Genomic DNA, 25,753 nt, shown 5'->3' with positions numbered 1-25,753 from the left:
TAAACATTGCCCATCACTATAGTATAAATGCACTGCGATGGAGTCTATTAAAAAGTTTAAGTTCTTTTTTCAAATGCGTTATGATTTTTTTTTAAACTTATTTTAGATTTTCATTCAATTCATTGCAAAGAAAATTGGTTTAAATACGTTGATTTCTCAAAAAGACTGAAAGTCAATCAATGAATAATTAAAAGATGTTTTTTTTCTTTACAATGTGTTGCAGTATATACTTTTTCTTTAGCAAATGCGTATTTGTGATAACTAATTACCACTAAGTAAAGACGTGTCTACACGAAGAGTCTTCTATAATGACGGTAACATATTGGAAAACTGTCAGTTTACCGCCAACTTGTCTTTGTTTTATAGTCTAGACTGTGGGCGATAGTTTTTCAAAGTAAATAGATCAGCTATTGTTCTTAACATAATGCAATTCTATTTATAGACGAACAATAGCGACGCTGTCAGATATTGTTTTTATTTTCTTACTTTATGGGTGCACACTGCACATGGTGCGTTTTTATTCACAGTTGTTACATTTATGAATTGTAGTCGAGGTTATAAGTTTTCATGTACCTATATGTAAGTATTATAGTTGACAAAGCACGTCTAAAATGACAAAATTAATATTTGAACGAATAAATAACAAATATGGGAGTTTATGTGAAATCATTAACTTTATGGTAAACTAAACATGGAAAATGATCCCACGGACACATCAAATCTGAATAAAAAGCGGCAAACCAAGTAATAAACTATCTGTGTAAGAAATTCCGTCCTAATCAGTTCAGCGGTTTTTTAAACTTTCACGCTTATATTGTTAGTAGGATTGTTCTCATGTCTGATGTGTTAGACTTACATGTTAGTTGTTGACTGATTGTACAAAATTAAAACTCAAAGAGATAACACTAGTTCAGCTGGCACGAGATTTACATACAGACGTACATCTACAACTTATACATAATATATACATATATTGATTATCGACGAACGTTTCCATTCCAGAGCGCACATTTTAATAAATTATATCTATGCCATGATGCGGGCAGATTAACTCTGACAGCCTGTTAATGTTTTGAGCTAATGCCACATAAATAGGCGTTACTATCTGCCCAAGGCTTAACTATAGGTTGAGTGAAGTTCTGTGTGAGTGAGACAGTACTATCGCGGCTGTAGAGCGGGTAAGGGATAAGACTATGTTGATAAGGGACTAATGTGGGATGTATTAAGAGGATTATGTTGAGAGAGAGCCATTATGGTAAATCGGTATATGACGAGTACAGTTATAAACTATGATTGTTGTACTTAATGTTTGTGTAGATAAGGAAAACGGCATTTGATCGAATTTTAGAAAGAGAAAATAACCTATGGCATGGGGCTTTATTACGTTGTGGGATAAAGCTTGAGCAAGTGACTTTTTTCTACCCTTCACCGCTTTTTAAGTGTTGTGTCGATGAAAAAGAAACAGCGTTACTAAGTCCCGAGCAAGACGGTGTCACTGTCTCTACAGTATACAAATTTGACTTAAGTTAGATACTGCTTGGGAAGCTTAAAGTTACGAAGTTAGGAGTTACATTAACATAGATCAAGGTCTCGGGAACTCTATCAAAAATTCAATTAAGGATAACGGCGTGATTGCGTGTGTGGAAGTAATCAAACGAAACTTGTTTGTAAGTTAGATTGTATTCAAAATGATCGCGATGTATTCCATGTCGTGATGTAGTACATAGGTACCTAATATCAAAGCGTCTACTAGTTAGTAATGAACGGTGATATTTTCTAATTATTAATAAATGTGGACAACATCACATACATTGTTCTGAACCCAAAGTAAGTTGCTGAAGCACTTGTGTTATGGAATTCAGATACAACGAAGGTACCACAAACACCCAGACCCGAGACAATGTAGAAAATGTGAATTTTTACATTGACCCGACCGGTGATCGAACCCGGGACCTCAGAGTTAGCGACACCTTGAAACCGGTGCGTACGCCACTCGACCACGGAGGTCGTCTGACTTAATGATAATTAATGATTGTTGTTTGTCAAAAAAAACATTAAAAAGCTTGAAGTTTCTATTAAAAGAGGTTATGCTTTATAACCTGATTGGTTTACGGGACTAGTGTTAAAATTTATCAAAAGAGAATCGTCTGTTCAATTTTATAATAAGAAACAATATGGCGTTTATTTTTATCGATTCGATTACGATAGCATAATTACTGTATCCCAATGACTTATTTCAATAGAAACATTTTAAACCTTAAGTCTATTAAAACACAAAGCAAAGCGCATTACTCTATTTTATTATGTTATAACAAAAGTGCGTTGCAATAATCTAACCGGAACGACAAACAAACCAGAAAAATGAGTGTATAAAGGCTTGGGAAAATAAATTGTAATGTACAAGACTTCAAAAACGTATTGCTTTGTAAATAATTATCACTCCATTCTCAGTTGATGTTACATTAATTTGTGTAACGAAGGAAATGAATGTATTAAAATTAAATTATTCTGACAAATACTATAGGTTCTGTTATAATATGTAGATGAGATTTTAGAGAGTTGTCGTTTTAGAATTAATGTTTTCAGTCGAAAGGTACGTATACGTACTTGAAAGAATGAACTCAATCTGATCTGTTGATGTAAGTAGTCCTTTGGAACTTGAAACTTCCTGAATAATGGGCATAAATTAAACTTTTCAGGTAAAAACCAAATCGATTTAATTAATTGCTCTAAATTCCCAAGCTTTCTTATCTTCAAATTACCTAAGTGTCTCCAAAAAATACTTCTGGAATCGATATACCGCAATCCGCATACGGCTCCGCGACAGCTAGTGTCAGATCAACGCTGTACTTATTTTCATGTTTATAATATTGTATTGTATTGTAAAAAATGTCGGCGGGCTAGTTCTTTAACTTTTCGAAAGGGCTACTTTGTAGCCTAACTTGTTTAAATATATTTTGATTTTTGACTTTTCCTTCACCGTTTTTGCCAGTGATAATACCTTTGTTATACGCTCTTAACATCGAAAAGATATTGCTGCGTGCCGGGATAAGAACCCAGCTTATTAGACACGTATCTACAACTGACTAACACCGTTACTACTGCTACTTTCTCGCCTCTGCTAATAAGAGGAATCTGTTCACTTTAAGTGGTACCCTATCTAAGTGGATAGTTCGCGTGTGGATCGGATAAGTTATTCTAATAATTACAGCAATTGGTGATAGAATTAATATCTGTAAACGTTTGTTGTACGGGAGAAACGGGATTTAAATGTAGTATGAATGAAAAATAAAGTTGCATTTAAAGTTTTAAAAGTACCGCTTTGAAGGTTTATTATGTTGTTGTTTATTAAGTACTAGCTGTTGCCCGCGACTTCGTCAACGTGGGTAGAAAATATAAGTTATGATTTATACCTGCCCTGTTTTTTTTCACATTTTCCATTGTATCTTCGCTCCTATTAGTCTCAGCTTGATGGTTTATAGCCTAAAGCCTTCCTCGATGAATGGTCTACAGTTTAAAGAAAGTAGTTTTTATACTCTCAAAAATTAAAATCGTATTTTACGTACTTGAATGTACGTATATCAAACGTGACACAAACATTTTGAAGTTCAACACTTTAGAAACCGACTTTAGTGTATCTCAATAAACAGCTGTATTTAAGTAAAAGATAAGATTATTTCAATAAGTATTTAATCCTGTATCAGTTATCAAGTGTTTTACAACAGACTGACTGAACCATCGCACTTGACGTACCGCGCGACTGACACGAGGACTGTTATCAGTACATAATATACCTACATACATATATGTATATAATACATGTGCTATTTGAATAACATAATGTTTATGATATATACTACTGTAAAGATTAGAGTAAGATTAATATTTATTGGTAAAATGCAGGGGCCTAACCACTTTTTAAATCTTGCATTTGAGGGAGCGGGACAACGCGATACACGATAAAGAGCGGCATCTCTTTTCCACACCTGTACCTATTGATAATGTTTGAAGAGGTGGAAAGGACAGCAGGGGCAACAGGCAGGTTGGAAAATTATTTCATAGATATCGGGGGCCATTAATGAGTCTATGGCGAATCCTGTTCTTGTACACTAGAAAACAATAACTACCAGCACCTCATAAAGTAGAGACAAACTGTGATAGAGAGCGCGCTATGGAGCGTAGTGTGCTTTCTCGCTTACACTACAAGTCCCACTCTAAGACATCAGAGTTTAGCTTATGACTACTAATTCCTGTCAACCAGGGGACAGGCAAAAAATATTTTTTTCGTTTCCACTGACTCTCTAAGAAGAACCTCCAGAGACTTGAACTGAACCAGCCAACCACCACGTCTTAAAAAGATAAATAATTTTTCCATCCAAGTCGACAATTTACCTTACCAATTCACACAAAGGTAGTTACATAATTATATAATCTGGAATCCATTGTGTCTAGTTTCTATATTGCCAAGGTTACTAGAAAGGGTAAAGTACAACTACATAATTAATAGCTCTGACTTCGCGACTATTATCTTACAGATTGGTTATTAGGGCGATAGCGGTGATTTATACTAGTGTAGTGTTATGTCAAGACGATCGATTTAAGTGGTTTTATAACCTTAGTAATAAATGTGGGGCTGTCTCCTAAGTTCTCCTAAGCTCCTAGTTCATGGAAATAATAATATTTGGTTGCGAATCTAAGGCGACCGCTGCAAATATAAAATAGCAAAATATATCATATTTTTAAAGAACAAAAACTTTAAATCGACTTCAAATAAAAACTACTGATCCAAACTTCATTTCAATTTTAATGGGATCAAAATACACGTCTTCCATGTTAATTTAAAAAAAATGACAAAATCGGTTCATCCAGTCCGAAGTTCTGAGGTACCAAGTATAAAAAAAGAATACAGACATATTGAAAACCTCTTGTTTAAAGTCGGTTGCAAGTAGTGAATTTTGGACCCTCCCAAAAACATTATGCGCGTGTTCCTTTTCAAACTATGCCCTACTTACTACCGTGTCCTAATTACCCGCTCAACTGTTAATTTGATGGCGCCTGTCGTTAACCACACCACTTTTGGCGCTCAAAAACTTAATCAACAATGCACTCAAAACGAATAAAATTGATAACTTCACGTACTTGGCATAACAAAATGTCATGTCCATACTTTTTTTTTAATCTTTAACGATGGTATAATCATACAAAACGTCACTTGTCTACGAAAACGATAATACCTTTTTAATTAATCTGCATTGATTTTAAATGTCTATACGTCTTATATCTACTTTCAAGCCACCAATTACCAAGCGAAGGTGTAAAGCGTTCTGTAAATCGTATGTTTGTGTGTAACGAAACATGACAAACTTTGTGACTTTGTAAATAAATGATTATTCTCAGCAGCCGACAGCGAGTCCAACAGCTCCATCAAATATTGTTTGCCTGATAACAAAAGTCAAGCGATTTTGTTAGCAATATATTCATAAAGCCGAAGTACCACTGAGTACTTATGCACAAAACTACTAAGCAAAGTCTTTCAAGAATCTAATTCGTTAAGCAAAAATCGTAGTATAAAATATAGATTAAACAAAACTAATACATAAAAACGCATATTCCTGAAAATTACAAGAGCGATCTTTGTGTATATGCGATTCCACGTAGTTAATTTACAAATGCTATACCCTATTCATCGGGGCTTGATCCAAAGTGTAAACAAAGAAATCAATGTTCCCCAAAGTTTTATTTTAGTTTTTATTTTCATTTAACTATCTCTATATGATTTTAATTATGTTTCAGTTTATCTTACATAGTTCACATGTTCAAATAAATGCTCCAGTTTTGTTAGGAGGTACTCAACTATGAGGATGATAAAAAAATAAGAAAAAAAATCTAAGAAAAAGTACAAACATTGCTTAGCCCAGGTTCAGGTTCACTTATGTTATTACACGAAAACGTCAATATAACTAAAACAAAACAATTTACAAATAACTTTAAACGTAACAAAATAATAAACCTAATGAAAACAATAAAAGTAACAACGGAATAACATGAATTTAACGAAAATGTCTGCAGTGGGATTTCTCACATCAACAAGTTGTTCGATAGTAAAGATGGCGGGTATGACCCGACCGATGAAAAAACGTCACATTTTGATGTAAAATGTTCGCAGTATCTGTGGTCTTCATTTAGTCGTATTAAAATGCGTTCCAAGTTTGAGAATAGTTTCTTTTTTAGGTTATTTTACATGTAAACTATTTAATTCATAATTAATTAAAATTAAGAAAATAATTTAAGGCATTTGATTTCAAATAAGTCTGAACGGATTACAAACGTTTTATAGACTTCGTACTAAAATATAATTTCTTAAGTTGTCTGTGTATGCTTCCGTAGTTATTTTTATAAATTAAGTTCACTACATCAATCGTGACATGTAAAGAACCCTTTTTATGGTTTGTTTACCTTTTGGCTCATGGCTCGTTGAATAGGGTATAGAAATCCTAGAACAGTACTGTATATTTGATTAACACACAATAATTAATGAGACTGAAAATATGGATACAATACCGCCATTTTGTGGGAATTTGCCTATCTCAAGAGTTGTACGAACTATACCTTCTTAGTAACTTGTCCTATGTATTTCAATATGCAACTTAATATAAAACGTGTTATCTTGTATCAGATAACGGGTTATCGCGACACTGATTACAATGTTACACGACTTATTAGGTCGCCAAGATTTTTTTCTCTTATCACACTTTGGTGAAGTATTTGTTTGTCTTCCTGACAGTGTATTTATTATCTTCTTGCATCTCGAGAACCGAAATTTTAGTATTTTTGTGAATTTTAACATTATTTCGGAAATTTAAAAGGTCCCGTTTGTCGTTTGCAGCAATAAGACATAGTACGAAAATTTGTAAATAGAGAAATTGCCGGTGTCCGTATATTCCTTCCATTTCCTCAGGGATGAGAAGGTATTTATGGAAAGACATAAAACTGTAAATAAATAAACAGAAGGAAACAGCACAATGAAAAAAATATATTTTATAATTATATGAACCCGTAAATTTAAATATCTGCTACAAAACATTTGTACATTATTGTGTATTGTTTTTATAATCTGTGACATTCCTCTCTCGATCCCACTCGTTTTGAAACGTGACATTTGACAGAGGCACAATGGCGGGCGTTTAGACAAAACAACCTCAATACATAATATTATGACAATTACATTATGTCTACAATTCCTTATGATTTGCTTTTCGTGTTCAATAATAGTATATTTGCCATAATTAAATAATTAGTTTTCGATGACAAAATTGAGTTTTATTAGTGCTCGATATTTCTATGTCTTGAAAAATAAGCCCGCATATTGTTTCACTGTTTTTTTTTTCGGTAGAAAAGGATGAGACATCCTCATATTTTTAGAATATATTTCATAAATTGAATCAGGTAAAAGTTTAGAAAAAAAAATCTAGCCATGCGTAGCATAAGCATAACTAAAAAAGACCACTGCTAAAAGAACATTCCTCATGGCGCTAATTTTACTTTTTTCAGACTCTATGTGTATTGATCTTATATGGCAGGAAATAATTAACACCTTGAATCCTCCATAGCAGAAACGGCAGCTTTATCCGAAGGTTTATTATTGGCAATAAATAAGGAAGATTTTGCGTTAACCTGCTTAATTAAAATAATAATTTGATAGTAATAATAATATTAGCGGCACATGTTAGTGTAGTTTTGTTATCATATAGTATGTTAATATATTACACTAGCTTTTCGCCCGCGGCTTCGCCCGCGTCGAGGTCGGTTATATTGCGTTTCCAAGAGAACTCTTCAAAAGTCCAGGATAAAAACTATCCTATGTTCTTTCTCAAGGTCAACTCTATCTATCTACCAAATTTCATTAAAATCAGTTCAGGGGTTTAGACGTGAAAGCGTAACAGACAGACAGACAGACGGACAGAGTTACTTTTGCATTTATAATATTATTATTAGGGATTAGTAGGGATAAACGAACATTTGTTGTGTACACGTGAGGTAGAACAAACAATAAACGTACAATTTTATTATGTAGATCTACCATACCACTACTCTCTTTCAACGAAGTCTGATAAAAGTAGCCTATGTGTTAAGCTAAGGTGATAGCTACCTCCATACTTACCAAATTTCATCGTAATCAGTCCAGCAGTTTGAGAAGAAAGGGGTAAAAACATACACACATACAAACACGACTCAAATATTCGCATTTATATTATTAGTATTACTATTTGCCGTGTCGTGTAACAAAATAATGTTAGGTACATTATTTTGTTACACGACACGGGGTACACTTTTGGGGTAACTAGTGGTGTTCAGTATTACTAAAGATAGAGATAGATTACGTGTTTTCTATTCACAGCAATATTTTTTGTGAAAAACTAAGACTTGTCTTAAACAAGTTGGACATAATGCGCTTAAGACATAAGTCGTGCGCGTGCAAACTTCATAACCTGTGTATTACAGCATCCGCGCTCACAGGCGCTAATCACTGTTAACTTGGAGCTCAAATATCCATAAAACGAAAATATCTCGAGTTTCGACAGTCGTGTCAGCGCACACATCACTCAATTAACACTATTGATAACTTGTAGGTACATAGTCTAGAAAACAGTGCTTGTTGTTTTAAACATAGATCTGATATTGATAAGATATATAGGATCAAATATCATTGTATACTGGGAAATTCAGGAAACATTTGAACACCAATTAGCATTAAATAACGCTAGATATCGGCTCTAGGCGCACGGTTCATAAATTCCATTCCTATGGAGAAAAACCGGCAAAAAATTCCATATACCTCCATCCATATCTCCTTATTGGATTACTTAAAATTAAAAACTTTTGATTGATTGATTGAGCGATCAATAGAATATGCTAAATTGGCGATAGTCGGTAGCCAAATTAGTTTTTATTTTATTTTACACCAAATAAGCAGTATATTCACCACACCCTATATAAGCGGGACTCTCATTAAAAATTAGAGTTCACCGTTAAAACTAAAACATACAAACAACAAATTCCTGTTTTATTTACATTTGTAGTCACATGATAACACACGAGTCTACATCACATCAAACATGAATCTAATGCATAAATACATAAGATCAATCCTTTCTCCCGGGCCAAGACGTAGCGCTTCGTCTACACGACGACACTGTCTACCAACTAATTACAGGAAAAATCCAGTGAAATGCGAGACGGACTACCGACCATGTGCGTTCCATGTTAATAGGATAAGAACGATTAAATTAGGTGGTAAGTAAATTTTTGGGTAAAACTCTCAAATTTATCTGACACGTCAACTAACTTATGTCGTTAATCAATGGTTACCTTAACCTCGTTTTTTTTGGTCTGTGGAAATTTTAACTGTCCAGTTGTTACGGTTCATAAGGTAAAGAATGGTGAGGGACCGACGGACCGACGAACAGCCTCAGTAGCTTTTGTTTTTTGCCCCTGGGTTACGAAAATCTATAAAGGACCGTAAAATTCTTTTTTTTTTTGTTGCTTTTTAGTTTTTACACGAGTAAAGGTATCAGAGGAATTCTTGCTGCTAGAAAACACAATGTCCAATTACGAAGTATCTGCTTTTATTTAAACTTACAAGACTTTTACTAACTGAAAAATGTAACTTAGCCTACTAAGTAGAACTCTGATTGCGTCTATTATTATAAATCCACGTCAACTTTATTCGTCGAATGATCGTCCGATGTCGAAGTATAAACCTAGCTTTATTTCCAACTCGCCACGTTCATGAATCTTTAATCTCGTGAGTTGTGTTTGTTTCACGAGTTTATTTGCCTCCCTTATTTACCTACCGTTTTACAATGTTTCGTAGTAACACATGGATACTAATTGCTTTTACTTGTTACGTTATTTATTTATTTATATGCCAGTACCTAAAGTGAGTACCGATAACTTTTTTATGAAAAAATAAAGATGGCGAATCAACTCCGCTCGAGGCACGGGCTCTGCTCATATTCACACTTTTTATTAGATTAGTAATATTAAAAAAAGTGACGCGTGACGAAAATCTTTACCCAATGCCTATAAAGAAGTGTGACTTCAAAACTGACATAAATAACTTACGATTTTGTGATAAAAGATCTTTTACATTTCTAAACGACATTGTTTTGTATTTGGAACAAGTATTCAAAGCTGTATTTTATTTAAATTACAACATCAAAAGAAAAAATAATGAAGGAAAATATTTAAACTTAGAAGCTTTCCGAAATTGTTTTTCATTTGGGTATTAATGTTCAAAATATTAAATACCTTGAGTAATTAATTTCTAGAAACCAAATAAGTTTAATATTGCTTTCATATTTTGTTACAATAGATTAGGTTTTTGTGATGGTATTTAGAGAGGTTTATTAATAAAAGCTGTCGTTAGAAGTTTCTCGGTAACGTACAAATTTCCTGGAACTTATTTACTTAGTTTCTTATTTAGTTAAATTCAGAAGAAAGTTCTTTGATATATTGACTACATACAGATGACTGTAATGTTAATAAGTCACCACGACAACTACCAGTGTGGGCTACATGACAGGGATCGATCCCCGCTTATAACAAGCATTCGTACATGTGATTTGAATGTTATACTCCATGATACGAGGAATTAATACTAAGGTTCCTAGCCTGGAGCAAAAATCCATCAAAAAGATGAATCAAGCTGTTCCAGTGTTGCCTTCACTATAATTTCTGTGCTTTGTGTAGCTACTGACCGGTGAGTGTGCACATCCTGCGACTGTTGATGTCCTGCATGACTTGCCGCATGACGCCGCCCAGCGCCTTCGCTTCGCCCGACAGCGACTGCTTCGACAGCCACTCCGTCTCCAGCTCCATTGATAGCTGCAGACAAAAGTTCCAAAGTTAGGTGACTTTGTTTGAGGAACATTTGGATGGGATCACTTCATCTTCAAACAAAGTTTAATTTTATTAGACTGTTAAATGATCCTACTATTATGGTAATGCAAATGTTTGTGTAGTGATGTTCGTTCCTTTTTCGCGCAAAAACCACTGAACGGATTTAGGCGAAACTCGGTAAACAGATGGGTTATAACCAGGATTAACACATAGGTAAGTTTTTATTACAATTTTATGTTCCCGTGGGATCATTTTCGATTTGAAGCTGGCGTTCTCGCAACTACTGAACAATAAATCAGGTTTCGTATGCTATTTCTAGCGATAATTTAAGATTATAGATAAGGATCTATATACACGAGCAAGAAATAGTCAAAAGCCTTTATCGATCACTTGTTTATTATTGTTACATGCCTTCTAAGATAATTGCTTGCCTAGTGGGACGTGTTGAAGACGCAAATTGGAAATGGACTGAAATGGCAATGGTTGGGTTGTCGGCCTAGCTAAAGAGAGACTTGATTGGTTGATTTAAATAAATTATTCAGAGGATAATTTTTTTATTCTTTATCAAGATCTGACTACCTGTCACTCACTTCAATTCAGTGGTTTACTTCAAAAGACGATACCCCTTAGTAGGCAGATTAGGACCGTGATTAGGAAACAGGTACCTGCCAACCCTCGATAACTTTACTATTATTAAAATGAACAATTATGATCACTAACCAAGTACTCAGTGAGCTTCTTAACAAGCGGCTCCAGATGCACAGTCCTCGCCCAGGCGTCGCACACGAAGCACAGGTTGAAGTAGTACGCGTTGCGGGCGTACTTCTTGTTGTCGATGCGAACCGGGAAGCCCAGGATCTTGGAGCCCAGGAGAGTGCTGTGGAGGAGACTGAGGTCAGTATAGTACAGGGAATAGTTAGAAATGATATTGTTTGTTATGTTGATTATCGTGAATAACTAACGGCTTGAACTCTGCCAGCAGGTTGTGTAATATAATGGTCAAAATTCGGTCTCAGAGCGCTAAGGTAAAGTCATCTTTGAGAAAAAGATGATAACGAGATGGTATGGTTACTGAAAACCATCAGACAAGTTAAGTTTAGCATAAATGTTATGAGAATGTATTTATTGTTTTTTTTAAAGGAGTAGACGATTTCCTTTATATATTTTTAGTTTAGCGGTTACTGTCATATTGCAGGCCTTTGCCCGGCGTTAACAGGTAGTAACAAATTTCAATTCGTTGAAAATTATCTATCAATTTGTTCAGTCAGTTTATTCAGCTGAGTCAATTTCTGCAGAGTAGGATATAAATACTAGTATTGAAAGTAGCGTAGAAACTAGAATTTGTCGTTAAGGCCAGCTTTGTGCGTTTTCCAAGCGATATCGCATATTTTTATTTTGTGTATTTACGTGGTGTCTAGATAATTCGTATGCGGTTGTCATGCGGGAGTCCGGATCGTTATCAATGGCTGCTCCCCCCTACTTAGATAACGAGGTGATCGAGACAGTGTTTTCCTACTTGCAAGATTTTAGTGGAAGAATTAAAAGGAATCTTATTTGAATTGAATTGGACTGGGCCATTAGTTAATCCTTATAAGTATGTATGTACTAATCACACTTATTTTAGAAATGCGAATAGATTTTAATGGATTTTGGTATGAAGGTCCTAGAAAACACCTTGGATTAACAAATGAGTTTACGCGTAAGGCGCTTTTAAGCTAGGGCCACGAGAAACAGCTAGTGTGAACGTGAACGTGAACACTATGTGCCTGGGTTATTGAGAACAACTTTGTTTATTTAATCTATATTTTTGATTAAATTCTTAATTACGTTCCGGAATTTTTAATAGTCAAATTTCACTCGTCCAAAAATAGTTTCTCAGTAATCAACCTCTTTGCGAAATCAGAACGCTTTTTGCCAAGCTGTTGATATGATTTTTAAAATCGTTTTTATGATGACCACTTTTAATTCAATGATTTTAGGTACACAATAATTCACGTTGCTTGTAAAATGTACGGTAGCTGCAAAAGTACTGTTCTGAGCAACATGGGAAAATAATAACAGGTTTGGTCGTAGTACCTATATTGCAAACTGTTGTTAACGTCTGCCCAGACATCCGATGTTTAATTTTGATTTGATTTTAAAAATGAAAATGTTTCGATAGGAAGAAGCCCCGGTCAAACAAGCCAACTTTGCCAATCAAGGTATCTTTGCCCCAAAAGCAATTTATAAGCAAATCCTCTAATATAAGAAACAATTTTAGTTTTATGGCAATATTTATTATTTGGGTGGAAAGTTGATTATAAATGTTACCATAAAACTAAAATTGATTCTTGTGTAAGAGGATTTGTTTATAAATGGCAAAGTTGGCTTGTTTGACGGCATACAGTAAACTTGTAAAACTACTAAAAGAACAATTACAAAAAACTGAAAAACTATACTTAAATATTATATTATTTTTCATTATTTTATTATTTAATTGTTTGACAAGTAAGTAGAAATAAGATATTTTTTATTGAGATACTTAAGCGTTCTGTTAGTTAAAGATTTTTATTCTTTTGTTTTATTTAACGTAGTGTTTTCGTTCGTGTTCAAATTAGTTTCCGTTTCGCAGAATTAATTAAGATAATATTATTGTATTAGCTTTGAATGATTGATTTGTTTTAATAAATTAAGGAAAAAAATATTTCTTGAATCTACATATTAATTAACAAGTTTTGGTTAAAAAATAATCCCTACTTCATCATACCACGTCATCGACAGTTTTCTATTCTATATTTGAATTTGTGCCCTTGTTGGTGTTGTCAGCTGGAAAGAACCAATTGAAGTCAATACGGCCGCGTAGTATTATTATTATGAAATTAGATACTGCACGTGCTATTGCGAGCATGCACTTAAAATTGCTGACATAGAACCTGTGTTTTTTTTTGCCTTTTGGTTTTTTTTTATAATGGCCTTTATTGTGAAAATTCTGCTGCTATGCAGTTCGTAATCACTGTAAGTAGTCAGAAAATTTCCAGTGGGTTAATTCCTTTCTGCTTTTTTTTAGGAAAAAGTCGGAGTTTTTTTTTACCCTATTTAGACATTTCGTAGACTTGATAACGCAAGTTTCTGAGACCCAAAAATTAATAAATATTCTACTACAGTATACTGTATTAATAATAGGTTTTTATTTATGGTATTTAAATCCCGTTGGCGCCAATAAAGTATTGAAGACAAGCGCTGCCGCGAAGACAAAACTTCTGTGTCGAAATTTGCCATTAAACCATCGAAAAAGTAATACAAACACGTTAATTACTTTTGGCCATTAAGCTAATGAATTTTAATATCAACGAGTTATCATGCTTAGTTAAACTTGTTTACGGAAGTACAAACAAATGGGCTAACTAGACCAAGGAAAATCAATTATGTATAAAACGCGACTGCACTTCTATAATTTATGACTAAAATCTTGTTTTAATTTCGAATTTATTGCGGAGCATCACGCACAAGAGATTTATTACTGAAAACTTAAATGTTTACTATTTCTCGGGCAAGATTTATATGAAAATTATATATAACAATGTTAATCACTTATAATCTTTACCAAACATTCAATGTTTATGTCATGAATTAATATTTTCCATCTACCCACATACTTACACTGTCAGTGTGCATCGCTGAAGTTGTACTTTCGGTATGATATAATGACTGACTGTATCAAAGATATCTTTGGATATATAATTTTCTGGCACTTGGCATGTTATCTTCGGGCCAGCAGTCGGATGGAATTCACACAAAAATATACAACGAATCGGCCCTTCCTGTCCACAACCTTCGTAGTACTTCACTTTGCCATCCATTGTAAACAAATAACTATGAATTAACACATAACACTCACATATCCCTATTTACATAAAAAATCACAATAGCACTTAAACTCCTACGATACAACACGCTCACATTATTTTTGTAATCGTAAATCTAACTATTTTCACGCACATCACGACACACCATCCACTTCCGCGTTTAAAAATCGACTGACTCGCTGACGTAATTTTATTGTGTATTTATTTTGATGAGAGAATGACGTTACAATGTAATGTTGCCAATGGGTCATTAATAACTGCCTGTTTTAAAAATAAATCATTAATAATATTCCTTCTGTTCAGGAAAAATATGTCGTAATACGATAACGTGATCTTATGACTTCCTCTACAAGTGTTTTACCAAAAATATCACAAATGCAGTAACTAAATAAAAATTATAGGGTGTTTCTGTTTTATTTTTAATTTGTTTGGTTTCCGAACAATAGGTTTTGTAGTAATCTGTGGACCAAAACTATTTAAATGTCAAACAAAGTAGTGTCACTTTGCATTGTAAATATTTAGATTCTAAAAATTGTTTTAAAATGGATAAACGATCTTGCAAATTAATATTAGCAGCTACAGGTAGCGTTGCTGCCCTAAAGATACCACTTCTTATTAAAACTCTTTTAGAATTGCCTGAGGATGAGATGACTTATGTTTTTGAGGTTACACTTACATTAGATCTTATCTATGTGATATACTTAGAAAATGTCTATAAATGTGCTACTGTTTTCGTAGATCCACCTTGTAGTGACAGAGCATGCGAAACATTTCTTCAAGATGTCGGATTTGCCCGGCAGTGTGAAGGTGTACGATGACAATCTGGAGTGGAAGGCTTGGAAGTCGCGAGGTGACCCTGTGCTGCACATAGAGCTGGGCAAGATGGCAGATCTCATGCTGATAGCGCCTTTGGATGCTAACACACTCGCCAAGATGTCACAGGTTAATACAGATTACATCTTCAAAACTTAAACCTGAACCAAGAGTAACGCGAATTTTGAGACACATAAATGTCTATAATAATCGTATTGAAATACCTAATTAAAATTTTCAGGGCATAAGTGACAACCTCCTGACCTGCACAACAAGAGCTTGGGACATGTCAAAACCACTAGTGTTCTGTCCGGCAATGAACACTAGAATGTGGGAGCACCCTGTCACAGCACAACAGATTGCATTGTTGAAGCAGTGGGGCCACATAGAGATACCACCCATCAGTAAGAAGTTGATGTGTGGAGACACCGGAATAGGGGCTATGGCTGAAGTCGACACCATAGTCGCCACTATCAGAAGTGTTGCCGACAAGAAATTTAATGTTCACTTTGATTAGGTGAAATTCCCACCAATTTTTTTTTTGTATACAAGTTAAATTAATTTTTTACATTTCGTTTTTAAGATTTCAAGACACTTTCGAGATCTCTAAGTTCTTAGGACTTGTTTTTTTATGATTTTTGACATTCAAAGTGATTGTCTTGTTTAGAATACTTAGCACGTCATTCTTAGATGTAGTAAAGAGAGAAAAGTAAGATCTTAAACCTTTGTACAAAATTATTAAAGCAAATATTAGTAGTATAGTTGAATATAGAAATTGGAGTCACAAATAATAGCTTCTTCTTTATAATTATAAGAAAGTTGAGTGGCACATACAAAAATCTGCTCACTGCAATTCACATGGATGGCTAGGTAATTTAATGTTGCTCATGTCAAATGGACACAAATATATTAATTAAAAATTGATAAGGACCAAAGAATAATGATCAAATTGTTATAGTTATATTTTATACTACTTTATTGGGTGCTGTTATATAGTTATATGTTGGGTTTTATGATAATAATCTTAAAATATTGTGTTTGTGAAATGTGAATGGTTTATTGTAAATTGGTTTAAAGGACGAATGAATAGCTTCAACCATGATCTCTCGTTGCACATGTTATACTAGCTGTTGCCCGCGACTTCGTCCGCGTGGTTAGATGATATAAGTTGTGATTTATACCTGCCCTGTTTTTTCTACATTTTCAATTGTATCTTCGCTCCTATTAGTCGCAGCGTGATTATATAGCCTAAAGCCTTCCTCGATGAATGGTCTATTCAATACAAAAAGAATTTTTCAATTTGAACCAGTAGTTCCTGAGATTAGCGCGTTCAAACAAACAAACAAACAAGCTCTTCAGCTTTATATATTAGTATAGATTAAAGTAAGACTGTTTCAGTTGTTCTTCATGATGTAGACTGAGACAAGGGTAGCCATCATCCAGGTTTCCCCATGCTTCCCTGGATTTGTTCTAGTTTACAGGGATCTGTGGTCTCTGGGTTTAAAAAAAACAAGGCGCGAGTCTGCGCTGCACTATTTGTACGCCGCGATGACATTTCCAAAATACTCGCATCTTTAAAAAACATGTTAACGTGTCTTGTCCTGGTGACCAAATTTGAAAGATGGCAGCACTAAGTTGGCCGCAGGGTAGTGGTTGGTCCCATGGTCTCCTGACTATATTAATTAACATTTTTCTTTTCGATAAACCAAAATTTTATTCATCTTTATTTTAAGTGACTTTTTATATTTTTTTACATTGAGTAAATAGTTAGATTATTGACATTTGTATACAAGTGCAAGTTTTATATTAACAAAAATATACTTTCCATGACTCTACATAACCATTTGAGTTATATACAAATAAATAACTGAATTTAGTATTTATAATTATGAATGTTTTAATAAGTCCATTCATGTTTTTTTATGTTTACTTTTTTATTTTTTTATTTTGATCTTTGTGTATAATATAATTGAAATACTACAATGTTTTAAACAACACTAGATAGTCTAAATACTTTATCAGTGCAGGAGTCTAAATAACCAGTGATTTTTGCTATTATAATTGAAAATAAAAATGTGAACAATACACCAATGCGGTGGTTCTTTGAAAGAAGGTACTTTTAGACTCCCAGTGTGGAAAAGTAATGCTATAAAATTCGCAATTAATTAAAGAATCAATTAAATTTCTGTTATTTAAGTGTTTGTTTTATTGATTACTAGCAGTTGTCCGCGACTTCGTTCGCGTGGTTGGAGGATATAAGTTATGACACCTGGCTATAATATTGCAATTTTCCTACGGAACCCTAATATTTTTGAAATAATTTACAGCCTATGTTCAGCGGGGATAATGTAGCTGCTCAACAGTGAAAGATTTTTTTAAATCGGCCCAATAGTTTTGAAGCCTATTCATGTCAAACAATAAAATAATTCCTCTTTATAATATTAGTATAGAGTATCGATATCCGCCTACTGTAAGTTATGCTGCAAGAAAGAAAGAAATCAGATATTGTATGAAATCACTCAATTTCCATTTGTTCATAAAGTGTACTAATAAGTGTTTACTGCTAATATCCAAGTTAATGATTTTAATCATAGCTCTTACCTCAGTATGCAAGAGGTGTAGGTGTTATCAAAGTCGCTTGTCATGCTAAATGATGCCACATACAGTATCAGTTTACGTACTCAAGAAATATTACTTAACATTTAAATCCTGTTTGTGATGATTAAATTGATAATTTCTAAATATTTTTTAATTAATCGCTTGTACTACATAGGTATAGTTCGGCATCACCTTTTGTTTTTTTTTTTGGTTAGGCGGGGGAATCCTCATGGACAACCTCCTCCTCGGGGGAGTTAGTTCGGCATCACCTATACCTCATCACTATCATTTCACCCTGAGATGACACTCTACTGAGATTAGACCTTTCTTAATTTTGGCTTCTTTTTTGTGTTACGCGCAGGGCCGGATCTAGGGGCCCAGGGGCCCCGAGGCACAAAAGAGTGGGGGCCCCCCTTGGTTCAAGTTATTTTCATACAGTGAAAAATTTATGGAGCTTTTTTTTAGATGCATTGTGTCAATAATGTCCCTAGTCATAGTGGTGGGCCCCTAGGTACTGGCCTAAAGTGCCTTATGGATAATAACTGGTTACGCGCTTTTCATTTGAGAGAAACTTATGGCGCAAAACTTATGTATATTATCATACCAACTGCAACGTGTCGTCTCCCTTCCCTGTGGCCGGTCTTTGGCCGCTCGGTTACGGCTCGAACCGATGGGACATCACGGTCCCAATTCCTACAATTGATTTATAGGAGAATGCGAATAGTGTCTTTTCAATCCAATTTTCATTCATTCACTGGCAATTGTAAATAGCGGAATTACGGCCCTTTACATCTAGCTAGGAGTAGGTACACCTCAATTTGAGTCGTGAGTGAGCATCGTCCTGGCACTACGTAAACTACGTAGGTACTTTCCTTTAAAAATGTAGGAAATTTTGAGCCAGTGATGGGGTACGATTGTTCTACGTTCTTGATGTGTATGTCTTTAAACACGTAAGTAAGTACCTACCTATCTCAAAATCAAAATCTCAATATTTTTTACATCTGCGCTGCCTGTTTCAATTATAATAAAGGAACATAGCTCCTGCTATGTTGTACTAAGGATGCTATGAGATGAGAATGAGGACATATTATACTCATATGCAAACTACAACCGTCTGTCGTTCAATTCTCTGTATTTTTATTACAGATAATTTAGTTGTATCAAAATAATCAAGACCGTTATGTCAAAATTGTGTCAATTTGATTTGCGTTGCAGAAATCCAAAATTTGAGAATACACAGCAAAGTGGAAAATGGATAAAAGATCATACAAATTACTAATAGGGGCTTCAGGTAGCGTAGCTGCCATAAAGATACCAGTCCTTATTAAAACACTTTTAGAATCACCTGAGGCTCAACCTCAGGTATCACGACTGATTCGAGGTTACATTTATATTTCTCCTTTCTTATTTGAAATACTTCCAAAATGTTAATAAATGTGCTACTGTATTTGTAGATTCACCTTATAGTGACGCAGAGAGCGAAACATTTCTTCAAGAAGTCTGATTTACCTCCCGGTACAAAAGTGTATGATGACAAAATGGAGTGGAGCTCTTGGAAGGCGCGGGGGGACCCCGTGATGCACATAGACCTGGGCAAGATGGCGGACGTCATGCTGCTTGCTCCTCTCACTGCCAACACACTCGCCAAAGTGGCACTGGTGAGATCGATATATTTCCCTTCATTACATCGGGACACACACACACATGCCAAGATAAAAAATGCCAACATGATGAAAAAAATGAGTTTCCAAATTGAGAGGAATGTGGAGTTCTCGAAGGCTGACATCACTTAGTGGCGTAGCGTGCTCGATATGAGTTAGTTATTATAAATAGTTAAGTAAGGGTCTTGAATTTGAAAAGAATTGATAATGGCACATTCCATAAAGTTTTATCACCACGTCTCAAAGAACATTATTATGGTTGTTAAGCGTGACAGCGCAATACACGGCGAAGAGCGTCATCTCTCTTCCACACCTGCAATAACATTCATTTCATTCAAGTTTCTAATTTATGCCCCCATATGGTACATATTTTTGATAAATCATGAGTACGTTTAGAGTAGGTATGAGGTAGGCGCAGTGATAGGTACATAAAAATTATCCCTAACACCTATTATCACCAATTATCACTATCTACCTTCTAGCAGTTCGTATATTCTCATCATTACATTCACAGGGCTTCTCTGACAACCTCTTGACTTGCACGACAAGAGCCTGGGACCCGACCAAGCCGCTGGTGTTTTGTCCGTCAATGAACGCTAGGATGTGGGAGCACCCTATCACGAGACAACATATTGACACGTTAAAAGATTGGGGTTATATTGAGATACCACCAGCAAATAAGAAGCAAATGTGTGGGACTGTCGGCAGCGGGGCAATGGCCGAAGTAAAAACCATTGCAGACAAAATTGGGTGTTATGCTAATCAGTATAAGTGACATTTCTCTTTGAAGAGACAAATATTAGGTTTCACTAGGTTTAATATCCAGCTATTCGTTACTCACGTAACCATGTATTTATTAATTAACATTTTTGTGTAATTTTAAACCTGGAACATTAGCTGTATTGGCAAATAATTAAAGTATAATGAAACGACTGTTATTTAAATGTATGTTTTATTTATTGCATCCGAATACTGTAACTAATGCTAGCGTACATGCAATACTAACAGAACGTCAGGAATCGAATACAAACAACACATACTGTAACTATACACAAAACGTTTCTATAAATTTCTACTAAACTTAAATAGTTCCCGAGTACAGGCGAAAATATTACATTAAGATATTACGTATTCATGGAAAATGTATTTATATAAATCAAATACGGATTAAAAATTACTTCTTATCGTTATAATTGAGATATCATAATTAATACTATTATATAAATAAAACATACACTTTCGATCGCTGAGATGTTTTAAGCTTTACAATAACGAAGATTCACCAAACTACAATAAATTAATATAGATTTCCAACCAATGTTCTGTTCTTCGCAGAAACAATAAAATCAAAAGATTTTTTAACTAACAACACTCGAGTGGGGCAAAATGGTGGGTTAAGTTGCATATTTTAAAATACCTTGACCTGTACTCGAAGAAATAATAATATTCAAAATGTATAACTTGAGAAACCGTATCGACATTAATAAATTTAATAATACACAACATATTAATAATAAGATTAAATATTAAAGCTACGGCTCATTGTCGCTTCCAATATTGTGCGGAATTCGTAAGAATGGAAACGAAATGAAGGTTTACTGAGGTTGTTATTGTACAAGTTTATGTATTTTTATGTATCCAACTGACTTTTTGAACAAATGAATATTTCGGTATATTATAGGTAATACTAGCTAAACACCACTTTCAATTACTTCTTGATGATAATTGATAGCGACAGTGACCCGCAGCTATATTTGTGCATGTTCTTTAGTTATTAAACATAACCCTGTATATTTTTACAACTCCCGAACGAATTTTAATCATCTTGTCATGACTTAGCGAAACTATCATGCTAATGTGCGGATAAGCACCCTTACTTATAAAACAAGGCCGATAGATGGCGTTAAAATCACACAATATATAATGACAAGCAAAACTCAGATCAAACATAAGAATATAAAAAAGCAAAAGATCTTTTCATTCAGATCAAATTTAATTATTCATCATTCAAATATTATTGTTTTAAATAATATTTGATGAGAAAATCGTTCGAAATTTTATAGAATAGCGATTCGAATAAAATATTTGATAATAATAATTTAGTAACATTTAGCGTTGTGTGACTTTACGTTGTCTGCAGCCGGCCTTTGTGCTCAAGCATCAATATATTAAATATTCACTGGATCAATTAAATTATTAAACTGATTTAATCGAAAAACACTGTAAAAGTACCAATTTCAACGTACTTTTAAATATATATCCTATAAATTATATTGCCCGCTTACATTCTCAAGTAGCTTGAGTTATACATAATATAAAAAATACAATATTTACATTTTATTATTCATGCGATAATTGAATTGAAATTGGTACATTCACAGTCTGGAGAACAACTAAATATATTTACAGTAACTAATCATAACTTATTACAAATAAAAATCAGATGATACCAGATCAGAAATACCGATATTTTTTGGGGAAACAATTTGTATACAAGACTTAAGCTAAATGGAATAGAATTGTATAAATAATTACAACTAAGTGTCATGTAGTACTGATATCAGGATATAAAGAGACACTGCATCATGCTGTGATTAATATACGATACAAATAGTATATACTGATACGACATCTAACGGTTTAGGAGCTAGGAAAAGGGATCTTATATCAAACAGTATAAGGTTTAAAATAGTTTGCCTTTATCATGAAAACTTACTTTAAACTTATTGAATATATCAATAGCAAAACTTACGTTTATCGCATGTAATTTTTTAATCTGATTATCAAATAAGGCCTTCTTTCAATAAACTAGTAACTAAGACCACCAATAGATGTCGCATCGTTAAGATAAATTTGAACTATCACAAGTAGGTAAAAATGCTATATTATAAATGCGTATGTTCCATACTATAATATTAAATATTACTAAAAATCGTTTATTGGTTCGTAATTATGTATATGTGTACATATATAAGGACACTGTTACGTTATACCTAGAATACCTACATTTAAATCGAAAAAATCGGTACAAACTTGTGTGCGTCTATTTCAAAGGCCATTTTTTTTATCTAGCGGGACTAACTGCCCATAGCTGCGTAAACTATTCTTCTATAAAATGTTGCTTTGGTCCAAATTCATAATATTTGTGCTGAGTTTTTTTATTACTGTAAAATGGACATGTTTGTAGGTATAGCTATGGGCGTGTAAACGATACTAAAAGCTAAGCTTCCGTATAGAAAATTAAAAAACACGTGTAAATGGTATCGTAGCAAAATACTGGTTATCGCTGTCGCGCGTGGAATGGAATGAATCGTAGGCGTATCAAACTTATTGTTCTCTTACATATATTGCACCCATCATCGGGGTAATTATTTAAAATGGCAACATTAACCGCTTCACAATTCAAATTGTCAGTATCATTGGACGTTTATAACACCGCACCTTTTAGGCCACACATAACGCAACAAGCCAATAACATGGATTATATATTTAGTATAATTTAAGTATATGAGTGCAATATACGCGCAATACAAAATAGGCACATGGTTCATACGTCGGTTTCGCTAGTTTTGTCGAACATGGCTCGCGTGTACTTCGATATGACATCGTAAGTAGACTTGATGAGCTCGCAGCGCTCGTCCGCGTCGCAGTCGGCGGGCGCCACGCGGTACGAGCTCCGCTTGCGCGCGCCCTCTGCCGGGAACTCGGTCACGTTGTCCTCTATATTGTAGATAGCTATAGACCGCTTTTTGTGGACCATCTCTAGGTCCTTGCGGCGTTTTTGTTTTTTAACGTCAGTGTTGCACCTAGCGTTGATGGAGTTGACGGCGTTCTGTACAGGGGATTCCAGTTCGTGACTGGAGTCGAGCTCGTATCATACATCCAGTTCCTCGAGCCCCTTGGAGAGCCTGTGCGAGTTGATGCGACGCCGGTGGGAGCGGCGGACGGCGTCAGCGCGGCGGTAGGGCTCGCTCCGCAGCCCATGCAAGATGTCCTCCAATGCGCCGTTGTACACCTCGTCTTGGTGAAGCAGTTTCTTTTCGCCGACGGCCTGAGATTTCGTTTTTAATTCGTTGATTACAGCCTCCTGTTGGGTGCAAAGCTGAATTAATATCACGTCATCGTTTTTGGATATTTGGGTATTTGTCAAAAGGGTTCTAACCATGGTTCTACGTTAAATTAAATGGATATTTGAACATGCCGAGAGCTACAGGTATTTCGATAAATTGTACCAGCATCTACGAATTACCAAGCCGTGGTAACAAGGAGTTGTTTCTACAATGGGAATTCACTAAAAATACAAATAAGTCTACTGAAAAACTGTTCACAGACCCTCAAATAAGAAATAAACTTATTCTAAAAATAAAATTCAATGTGGAATAGTTTTGAAAACGAGCAATAAATCTTGAAAACTGCGGCGCTATGTTTACCAAAGTTGTAAGGCGACCAAAGCTACTTAAAGTAATTAAAATTAGCTGAATAAGTTAAAGACATTCCCTGTTAGGTTCCATGCAAGTGCAGCATAAAGATAAAATATATATTTACATTTAATATTCTTTAAACATTCATTCATACTTATGACGTCACACGAAAGGCGGGGCTTAGAAAAATGGGCGTCTTTAACCCGCCTTGTGTCTGACATCAAAGTTCAGAGAAATGAAAAAGTAATATTAAAACTAAAATAAGGAACAAAATATGCGATACTTCATGTTTAATTTTTCTTCTTTTACTAATAGTATATTTGGGCACTCTCTATTGTAGTTGCAAGTGAGTTAGTGAATACATTTGCACGATTATCCGTCCACCTTTCATTTCAAGCGAGTTAACACTATTAAAACCTGTCACCTATTACAACATATAAGATAACCCGACAGTTTTGATCCAAAACCTTTGGAATATAACGGTGCAACAGCGCTATCCAGTAACAACATCCTGTACTTTCACCAAAGCATTTTAAGCCTTATTATTATAACAGAAAGTTTATATTTATTTGACTGGCAGGAAACTGACGGCTGCAAAGCTGCGATTTCAACTTCATACAAATTACAACCTTTCCCTTCAATTGATAGAACTCAAAATGTTGTTAAATAACATCTAAGTGAGCTTTCATAGTACCCTCATAGCCAACCATAATTGTATTTGCCCAATAAACTCTACTTTTACAATATAGCTCGTGTGCCATGCACCGTACCGACTATACCTCCATCATTCTCCATACACTTATGTACAAGTTATACTGTATCTTAATTACATCATGCAAATAGTTCTACTGAAATTTTTTATAGACAAAAGTTTACACTAAGTGTGGAAAGAATACGGTTACTATCCCTCTGTGTGTTATGCTTTTAAAACATTAGCATACTATAGGAGATCGTATTACTCAGTAAAATGGGATGTGGAGATCAGATAGGCATCAGACAGAATCTTGTCGATTGTTACGATTACGATTTGTCCAGGCAAATTTACTAGCCTAAGTCAATAGCAAAGTCTAAACAAAGGCGGCTTCTATTCAGTTGAAAACTTAACCTAACCATATCAAAATATGAAAACTTCATTATACACAATTCTAAAGTCCTTTCATTTGTATTTGTAGGAGTCTTCTAGACCTAACTTGTAGTGGCCTATCGGGTATCGTGATAAGGGTTACTATGGTCGTGTGCATGCTAGGCGAGTGAGGGTTATCAACCAGTCCAGACCGTCCGTGTCCCCAAACATGCGTGGTTCTCATTGTTTAGTCACTCCGCTGCCCCGGTGTGCAATAGCTGTAGAGGCTGGCCTTTATACTCAGAACAAAACTTACTATGAAGTTAACATTTGATTTGGGATGTCGATTTTGTAGTTCTTCTATGGGAAACATTAAATTATCGACTGTTATTTGTAAAATCATATAAAAACTTTGCTATATTGACCATGACATAATTTCGACAGCGATTT

The 25,753-nt window shown here is 34.6% G+C and overlaps 4 protein-coding genes across 5 annotated transcripts in view; 2 read left to right on the top strand and 2 right to left on the bottom strand.

Moving 5' to 3' along the window:
- LOC113501911 (GATOR complex protein NPRL2-like) overlaps positions 1 to 14,937 on the bottom strand; it is a 57,395-nt gene extending 42,458 nt beyond the window's left edge. The window contains exons 1-3 of the mRNA XM_026883225.1: positions 14,542 to 14,937; positions 11,623 to 11,779; positions 10,761 to 10,887 (exon numbers count right to left, since the gene is read on the bottom strand). Coding sequence (XP_026739026.1) covers positions 10,761 to 10,887; positions 11,623 to 11,779; positions 14,542 to 14,741 — 484 coding nt within the window. The 5' untranslated portion in view covers positions 14,742 to 14,937. The remainder of the gene's footprint in view (positions 1 to 10,760; positions 10,888 to 11,622; positions 11,780 to 14,541) is intronic.
- Positions 14,938 to 15,210: 273 nt separating this feature from the next.
- On the top strand, positions 15,211 to 16,753 carry LOC113501912 (phosphopantothenoylcysteine decarboxylase-like). The gene is made up of 3 exons (XM_026883226.1): positions 15,211 to 15,412; positions 15,486 to 15,689; positions 15,802 to 16,753. Exons 1-3 carry the CDS (start codon positions 15,290 to 15,292, stop codon positions 16,075 to 16,077), a joined length of 603 nt encoding a protein of 200 aa, XP_026739027.1. The 5' UTR covers positions 15,211 to 15,289; the 3' UTR covers positions 16,078 to 16,753.
- Positions 16,754 to 19,174: 2,421 nt separating this feature from the next.
- LOC113501777 (phosphopantothenoylcysteine decarboxylase-like) lies at positions 19,175 to 20,757 on the top strand. Its single transcript, XM_026883024.1, has 3 exons — positions 19,175 to 19,520; positions 19,613 to 19,816; positions 20,334 to 20,757. Exons 1-3 carry the CDS (start codon positions 19,410 to 19,412, stop codon positions 20,592 to 20,594), a joined length of 576 nt encoding a protein of 191 aa, XP_026738825.1. The 5' UTR covers positions 19,175 to 19,409; the 3' UTR covers positions 20,595 to 20,757.
- LOC113501774 (formin-like protein) overlaps positions 20,758 to 25,753 on the bottom strand; it is a 79,366-nt gene continuing 74,370 nt past the window's right edge. Inside the window, exon 17 of one of the 2 annotated variants that reach the window (XM_026883014.1) lies at positions 20,758 to 23,906. In XM_026883014.1, coding sequence (XP_026738815.1) covers positions 23,694 to 23,906 — 213 coding nt within the window. In that variant the 3' untranslated portion in view covers positions 20,758 to 23,693. The remainder of the gene's footprint in view (positions 23,907 to 25,753) is intronic. The other variant, XM_026883015.1, reaches the window with a different exon arrangement.

The sequence above is a fragment of the Trichoplusia ni genome, chromosome 16 (genome assembly GCF_003590095.1).
Source record: "Trichoplusia ni isolate ovarian cell line Hi5 chromosome 16, tn1, whole genome shotgun sequence".
Classification (NCBI taxonomy): Eukaryota; Metazoa; Arthropoda; class Insecta; order Lepidoptera; family Noctuidae; genus Trichoplusia; species Trichoplusia ni.
Note: the sequence above shows the minus strand (reverse complement) of the source record. Positions and strands in the feature narration are given on the sequence as shown.